The 8,457-nt window shown below is 45.3% G+C and overlaps 1 protein-coding gene across 1 annotated transcript; it reads left to right on the top strand.

Moving 5' to 3' along the window:
• Window positions 1-7: 7 nt before the first annotated feature.
• On the top strand, window positions 8-6,963 carry CHMP6 (charged multivesicular body protein 6; the record flags this gene model as incomplete). The annotated part of the gene is made up of 7 exons (XM_085311908.1): window positions 8-129; window positions 573-660; window positions 1,276-1,362; window positions 1,482-1,547; window positions 1,822-1,902; window positions 2,619-2,673; window positions 4,136-6,963. Coding segments are annotated over 7 exons (552 nt in total), but the record flags the coding sequence as incomplete, so codon positions are not given.
• Window positions 6,964-8,457: the final 1,494 nt, after the last annotated feature.

Genomic DNA, 8,457 nt, shown 5'->3' with positions numbered 1-8,457 from the left:
CTCCCTTCTCCCTCCTCAGCAACTGAAGCAGCAGCGGGACAAGCTGAGGCAGTACCAGAAGCGGGTGAGCCTGCACCTGGAGAAGGAGAGAGCGTTGGCCAGGCAGCTGCTGAAAGAGGGCAAAAAAGAGTAAGGGGGRCGTCGCCTCTGCGAAGTTGGTGTTTTTTAAAACAGGCCTTCCAAAATCTGTTGCTTCTTTTTAACCACAAACTGTCAGTGGCTTGTGTGAATAGCATGTCAAGTGCCTGCTGTTGTGTCTTATTCTGTATGTGTATCATAAGCGTTTCATAGCACAGGCTCTGTCTTGCATTGCTGTTGCACATGCAGCGCAATGAAGTCCTAGTCTGTGGTTAACACACCTAAGTTTTCTGGTGCCGGATGGTGAATTTCGGATTAATTTCTTCATCCTTATTCTTTACAGAAGCAACTCAGAGTTTGCATTTAAGTTGCACATTTTTCCTCCTCACCCACTTTGGAAGAACAAAACACAAACAAATACAATTTTGGTGCAGTCTTTTTAGGCTCATGTGCTTTATTCTATATTGAGCTTTTCTCCTCCTCCTTTCCTTCAGAAAAGCTATGCTGTTGCTAAAGAAGAAGCGTTACCAAGAGCAACTTCTAGATAAAACGGAAAACCAAATCAGCAACTTGGAACGGATGGTAAGCAAGAATCAGTTGTTATAGCCTGCGAATGACCTGTTATCTGCAGGTTTTATAAGTGTTATTTGCGAGCTGTGTGTTCCTTCTGATTCTGTGGAATTGCATTTTAATTATTGTGTCCTAATTGAGGTTTATTCTGACAGAAGTGCAGATGCTTCCGAAATCACAGTTACACCATGAGTCTTCCCTAAAGAATCAAGCAGTGAACATGTTTTAAGTTGTAGTGCAGGTTTTGCGCTACTGTGTTTTGTAAATCGCTAGACTTTAGTCACTGCATCAAAAGATGTAGCAGAAACTTCCTTAGACTTGTCTCTCTACCTTGATTTCAGAAATGGATGTGTTCATTCTGGGGTGACCATTAAAACCCTGGCCTTAGCTTAGACTGTCAACAAGGAAATCACTTGAAGGCCTATTGGATTTGCTTTTGCAGCTGCCTGAGTTAAAGGGGTTTTGTGCATGTTTCTCATTGGCCTGGTATGATTGGAGCCCCCRTTCACTAGAAAAGGGGCTCTTGGCTCTCTGCGGCTTGCAGCTTCTCTGGGGGTCTTGGCAATCTGTATCTGGCAAATGACGGGAACGTGACAGCCTGTGATGCTTCCCTCCTTCCTGTTTCAGGTCCAAGATATTGAATTCACCCAGATTGAAATGAAGGTCATTGAGGGTCTGAAAATAGGCAATGAATGTCTGAACAAAATGCACCAGGTATGTATGACTAAATTAGCTGAGTGTGCTCTTGCCTTGGACTGGGCAGAGTCCTGGATGTTTGTACCTATCTACCTGCAAGCCTTACATATGGATGGATTTTTGCCTCTTTTCTCCAGGTTATGTCAATAGAAGAGGTGGAAAGAATAATAGGTGAAACCCAAGATGCTGTGGAGTACCAGAGGGTACGTACTGTATGCATGAGTAGCTCTGAGCAGAGACAGCCTGTCATACAGAATTTGTCCAGTATGCCTTACGTTCCTTATCTTATTTAGGAAACAATCAAATTGGAATATGAATCTCAGTTCCCCGTACAAAAAAATAAGTTTGTTAATTTTGAATGTTCCTTCACCCCATGTTTACACTGGTTTCCTTTGTGTGTTTTTCTCACTATAAGCCATAGAACTTCTGTTGTTACACTGTTGTTGACTGGAATATTTTTTTTCCTCTCTTTTACAGCAAATAGATGAGATATTGGCTGGCAGCTTGACAGAAGAAGATGAAGATGCCATTTTAGAAGAATTAAACGCCATTACTCAGGTAGGACTAATTTGATGTTCTTTTAATTAGTTTTAATCTACATTTCCAAGAAGCTATTTTTAACGGGAGATGTCCTTTTCCCCCACTATTGATAGTTTACCTTTCTGCCAGAGATCCCATTTATACTTATTTGTGTCCAGTTCCTGCATAATCAAAGATCAAGCTAATTGCTGTGTACTCAGGGGTCATTTTTTTGAAACAAGATATTTTTAAGTGTTGTACTTTATTAGCTGTTTGCTACAGTCAGCTGATCTCTGGGCTTTCAGGATAACTATTCCACTTTACTAGATGCAGACTGTGAACATCCTGGATCRTGCTCAGATAAACACAAGTCAGTGTAAGTTAGCATTCCCAGCCATCTCCATAGTGCCTGTTGCTCTTCCAAACCCTGACTTGGCTTCACTGTAGGAAACRTACAGTCAGTGGAGACTGAGGTAGAGAATATTTGCAACTAGCAATGCTTTGAGGGATTTCACAGCTGACACAGGCTCCTATTAAGTCCCAGTTAATAAAAGAAAAAAACCTTGCTCTCCTTTACTGGACAATACTGAAGCCTATGGGACTCTTCCTGCAACTCTGGGGGTAGTTATCAGTTTGTGTGTGACACCTCTTGCATTGATACTCTGTTCCCCAAAAGTCTGCATGGAACTGTGGCACAAGGCTCTGTGACCACAGCCTGGCATATGGGGCATGTGTCATCTTTGATGTTCTTGCAGGAACAGATTGAGCTTCCAGAAGTTCCTTCAGAGCCACTCCCAGAAGAGATCCCAGGTATACTTTATTTAAATACTGTGCAGCTTTGGCTTCTCATGCATCTTTTCAGCTCTRTGAAATAGTTTGAGACCCTCACTTTACGTAAGTATTGTCCTGGTAAATGTGAAGGAATCGATCTTTTGGTTTAAAGCAGCATTGATATGGGCTGTAAAATTTTCTTCACACAAATTCTGCTGAACCTTTACCTTCAGGATCCTCTTACTCTGCTCAGCTGGCATCTAGTTATTTATCTGAGTTTCCCACATTTTGTTGCATGTGGTAGTCTTGARTCACACTGTGTACATGCTGTGGATTGCCAGCTGCACTGGAATATCCTGTGTATGTTCTGTGACAAAGCTGCATAGAGAACTTCTCCTTTCTTGGCTATCTGCTTGACATGCAAACTGGTGCCCTGGGTATCTAATTGCTAATTAGGGAGGCTTTTTTTGTTACCACAGATATTAGCATTTGCATTACGCAGAACTAGATTTCATTGAGGCTCATGAGAACTCGTAGTTCTTGTGACTTTCCTGCAGCTAGCAATAGTAATTTTGAACCAGCTGGATGAGAATCACTGGTGTCCTGGAATTCCAGCACTGCAGAAGCAYGTGCTCCACAGATCTGATGTGGTGTGCTTGTTTGCTCCTGAGCAATCCAGAAATTCAGCTGCTGGGTTTCTGCAGCTAGATGCTAAGAAGGGAGCAAGAGAGATGGTTCAGAATGCAGCGTGACCAAACGGGTGCTGCTGGCCTGGTGAGGAAGGAATCATCACAGAATTTTACCAGATGTTCTGTCTTCACTTGAGTGCCAGCACTCGAGATGAATGGTGAAGCACAGCTGGACTCAGCTGGGTGCCAGAAGCCAACCTGGAAAAGGATCCATCTCCTGGGAAAACAGACACTGAGCCATCAGTTGCAGAAGCTGGATTTCTTTCATGCTTTTGGAAGCCAGGAGCTATAAGAAGCCAATTCCCCTGTGAAATCTGCCCAAAGAAATGTGGGATATTAGAAGGGGGGTTGTTTCTTTTTACTATTGTTTACTATTAAATATGGATCGGATGTCCTGTCTGTACATTGACAGCAGGATGGCCAGAGAAAATATGAGCTGTCCTTGCTGCGTGTAGGTGGCTGGGCCCTGTTTAAATCCCTTTTGGTGGAACAAAGGGGTGAGTGGCAAAGCATGTCTACCCTCTGAGAAATTGCTTGCTGTTCCAGATCTGTATTGTGTGCTGTGCTCGTGGCTTATTAAGGTTGTGGGGTACATTTTGAAATTGTTCTTTGAGTGGTGTGGGGAATAGGTGTGATTGGATATGTAGAATTATTTGTAATGAGCATGTATTAGTTCAGTGACTTTCTGGGTGCTCCACAAGTATTTGTTGCTTTGTGGAGAAGTGGAATGTGAGTCCTAGTTCTTCCACAGGCAGTGACTCTGGAGATTCTTTGCATTCAGTTTCTGTAACAAGTTTCTCTTTCCTCCACAGAAGCATCACCCATCAAGAACAGGCCAAAACCAGAACTGGTGGCAGCATCTTAACTCCCACTTCTGGGGATTCCCCCACATAACTTTCACCCAGGACAGTTTGCCATCCCAGCATGAGCTGGGACTAAGCAATGCCTTGGCAGCATCCCAGCTGTGCTGGGCGGATTGTGGAGCAGGATTCCCTGTGCAGGGTGGGGAACCTCAGCTGATTATTGCTCTTGTATCAAGATTATTTTCTAGTGCTTTCTTTTTTTGTAACTTAAATTCTAAACTCACTCAGCTGCGCTGTCTCGGGATTAAACAACAACAACAACTCGAAAACTTCCAAATCCAAATGCTCTTTAGATTTGGTTTCAACTGTAAATCTGCCTCTGCTCTGACTGAATCCACAGAAAGTCCTCCCCTTAGAGTGCTTATGTGTTTATAAATGGCTGTCATAGGCATCTGGCTTTATGAGAAAGAGACACTGCACTCATGAGCCCTCCAGACCTTTCTGTTGCCTTCAGTTCAGTCCTCTCAGTCCCTTTGCTTTGCTTTTCTGATTCTGTCTCTAAATCAGTGATTGATGAATCACCGATTCATACAAATCAGTGGCTGGAAGGTGTGAGGACCTGTGAGGCACCATAAGGGCATGGGCAGACTGCAGTCAGGCTAAATGAAGGCAATAAGTCTTGAGCTCCTGTAACATTTTGTGCTACAGGTGGAAAACAGTTCTTCCCTGGCACTGTGGTTTAAAACCAGTTTACGAGTGAGGCTGTTACTTTTGGGCTAAGCTCAGAGCAATTGCTTCGCTTTACACTTGTCTGCAGCAGCGTTGATGAAAGAAACAGTTCTCCAGTGTGAGGTGAAGAGCTGATCTGCCACTCAGCATGAGTCAGAGGCAGTGTTAAGGATTCCCATTCAGATGTTGCTCTCCCTATCTGTCTATGGTAATGCATGGTGCTGAGTGTACCAGCAGAGCTGAACTTACAGAAATCTGACAAAGCTCTTAAATTATGACAAGGACTCTACTGCCTATTTTGTGAGTTGTAAGTCATCGCTTAATGGCTCTGCACCCTCATCGGAGTCAGAGTTCACCTTTGCAACGTTCAGATGGACAGAGATCAGTTCTGCTTTCAGTTGCCAGCTTTCGTTGTTTGATATTTCCCTGTAGTGTAGGAGACTGGAAAGGTCAGTCCAGGGTGATTGAGACTCATTCTGTACCAGATATGAAGTATGAAGTGTCTTAAATTAACACTCCAAAGACTGTTCAATAAGTAGTTAGGGGGGATCTTTACTGTGGAGGACAGTTCTGTACTTAGCATGGTTTAGAGGGACTTGGGTTGATATAGCTGATTAATTATTTGGAAAATTGCCTGGCTAGCGAGGTGGCAGGCAGATTTAGCCGTTCTTGGAAGCAAGCTTATTTGCCAGCTTGCAGATGCTCTTCAGGACATTGCAGATCTTTATTTATTATATTCTTGAAGATGCAACCCTTAATCCATTCTTCTGCAGCACAGCAGAAGAAGGACACAGAGGGTTCTTCAAGACTTTTARTGACTGCCTTTGGGGTTATGTGATCCGGTGCTAGACAATTATAAATATTCCCAGAGACTGTGCTGCTCTCCAACTAGTGGTGATGGGCCAGCGGTAATTTTTTTAATCATTCTTCTCTTTTTACCTAAGTTTATTAAATTCCAAAGACTGGACTGGGCATTCAGGCCCTTCTGTGAGGGGCAGGATGCAGAGTGCAAGTCCTCAAAGTGGCATGCACCTTGGAATTGCCCTATTTTCATTTTCACTGCAGTAGCTTGTAATTCATGTTTCTTAAAGCCACTGTTCCACAGGATTCAGACCTATCTCTGTTGATTAGTGTGCAACTTCAGAAAACAAGCTCAACTTTTTCTGATATTGGCACAGTAGGCTTAATGATAATTTTGGTGCCTATGTAATAAATGCACTAGTTACCACAGTCAGTGTTTGGAACAGGCCTGTTACAACAACTGTTCATTCAGCTTTCACAGCTGAAGCTAAAATGGGGCAGATCTGTATCTTATTTCTCAGCCTTGTGATTTTTTTTTTCTTCAGGCAAGATTGTTGTTCCCTTTTTTCTGAGTTACCACCTTGAATGTCATGCAATGCGCACTTTTTCCACCAGAGAGAGCCTTGTCTTCKTCAGCACAGAGATGTCTTTAATGTTTTTGTGGAACGTTTTTCTTTCAGTTGCCTTTAGTCCCTTGCTCGCTTGGTGTCAACTTGTTTAATTTTACCCTATTTAATTTGTAATTCATAGGAGTGAATGCTGGACTCTCCCAATAAGGTCTTGAAGGGACCTGTCCTAGGAGCACAGCTTTTGCTGCTAGCACTTGGAGTGAACCCTGTTAAATAGGGTTGGCACACCACATCATGGATGAGGAGAGAGCATCACAGTCTGTGCCCCAGGTATTTTCCATGAGCCTCCTGGCAACAAGGGAGACACAAGCCAGCCATCCCAGGGGAAGCTGTGGTGATGCTGTGCCAAGCCCCTGTAACTGCCAGTCAGGGAACTGAATATCCCRGCCCAGCCTGTGCTTTCTAGCTCGGTGCTTCCCTTGGGTGAAAGCTGTAGTCCAGAGAGGCAGCTGGGCTAGTACTGAAGGGGTTAATGCAGCTCCTTGCATTCGTAACTGCAGTAAAGAGGCCATTTACTGAAGTCTTAACAGGAAGGTTTGAAACAGGTTGCCAACAGCTTCCTCTTCTAATCACTGTACCAAACAGATTGTACTGTGTCTCCGTGAGAGGAAAAGCCAGGGGTGGTGTGTGACCTCTGTGGTGTGCTGTAACAATAAATATTTCTAATGGTTTCACCTATTTCTCTTTCAGTCTCATATTTTCACAATAAATGTTTTGGATGATCAAGCGTCGCCTTCTTTGCCCCCCTTTTCTCCCTGCTCTCAGGAGAGATTCGGGCAGGGAGGATTCTGATCTCGTTCCGTGTGTAAGAACRCAACGATCCTGTTTGCGTGGATGGCCCAGGAACGCTCTCCCGTTGCTAAATTGCAGCGACGGTGACGTGGCGCTGTTCGGGAGCAAACTGCTGGGGAGGTGGAGGTGTGCTGAGAAGAGATGCTATGTTTACGTTTTATTGTTGTGGTGAAGGTAAAGCAAATGACATCGAGTTGTTCTTCGTCGGAAGTATTCTGGAACCTTTAAGAARCTGAGAAATAAATGGTTTGTGCCCTGAAGCTGGACTCTAGTGAACTTGGGGTTCACTCTGGATCGCAGTAGCGATGTTGTCCTGCCACTGCCTGGGCTGGGGTCTGATTTGCCCTCCCTCAGTGATTCTTCTGTGCCCAGCCTGGTAGGATTCTCCAGCTCCCTGAAGCAGCCTCAGTTTGTGTTCGTAGCAGTTACCTGTTTCCAGCTGGCATGTGTCTGCAGCGCGCTGTTCCTAGGACCAAGTCCACCGTGCAGCACTGCGTTTGCCCTTGCTCCTCAGTCCTGGTGAGGATGAAAGCGTAGTGTGCAGCTGTGGGTTCGGGATAACGGACCCTCTCCTAGCAGTGCGTCCCATAGGTGCTTCTCATTCGAGCCACCAGCTGATGTTTCCAAGATCCTTTGCTAGTTCCCCATTCTTTTGGATTTACACTTTTTCTGGTGACTGAGGCAATGGGACGTTTCTGGGCCGCTCCTGCCTCAGCCAGCCGGTCCCGTTGCTGTAGCTCTGTCCCCTCTATGGTCTCCCTGCAGGCTGCGACGCCTGGAGTTACTGCTTCCCTGGGACTGCAGCTGTGTGGCGGTTAATTAACACTCCCTTGTACTTGCTCAGCTGTGGAAGTGGGGTGGGAGCAGGCACCCTGCGGTGCAAGCTGAGCGTGGAGCAGTTCCAGCTGTGTTTTAGTTGGCCAGATGTTTAGTTAAAGAAATGAGAGTCCTCCCTCAAAGAAAGTCGTTGAGGCAACGTGGCTTGTTGCTAATTAAACCCTCCTAATACAAGAGTCTCGTGCTGCTGCCCCTGGAGCCCCCCCCGCTCCGATCCCTCGCCTGCGCCCGCTGCGGATGCCCGTGGCAGGGTGCCCGCTGCCTGGCTGCCGCTCGACAGCGGCAGGTTCTGGCCGCCGGAGCAATGTTGCTTTAAAAGTACCCGTTACAGGCACAGCACATGCAAAGGTGACAGCGAATTTCACTCCCTTAACATTTACAGGAATAGGTGATTTGTCACTTCTCTCGGAGCTGTTGCCTCAGTCTCGGTGGTATTTCAAATACACCAATCAGTGCGTGATCCAGTCACCATGGCATTTAACGTGACTTGTGTGGAAATGTGGGATCATCTGACCCCGTGCAGAAGTCAGTGGCTGGGGGAAG

Source organism: Rhea americana, unplaced genomic scaffold, assembly GCF_003343005.1.
Source record: "Rhea americana isolate MKP2758 unplaced genomic scaffold, rheAme1 scaffold_351, whole genome shotgun sequence".
NCBI lineage: Eukaryota > Metazoa > Chordata > Aves > Rheiformes > Rheidae > Rhea > Rhea americana.
This window is presented reverse-complemented; position numbering and strand designations above follow the sequence as displayed.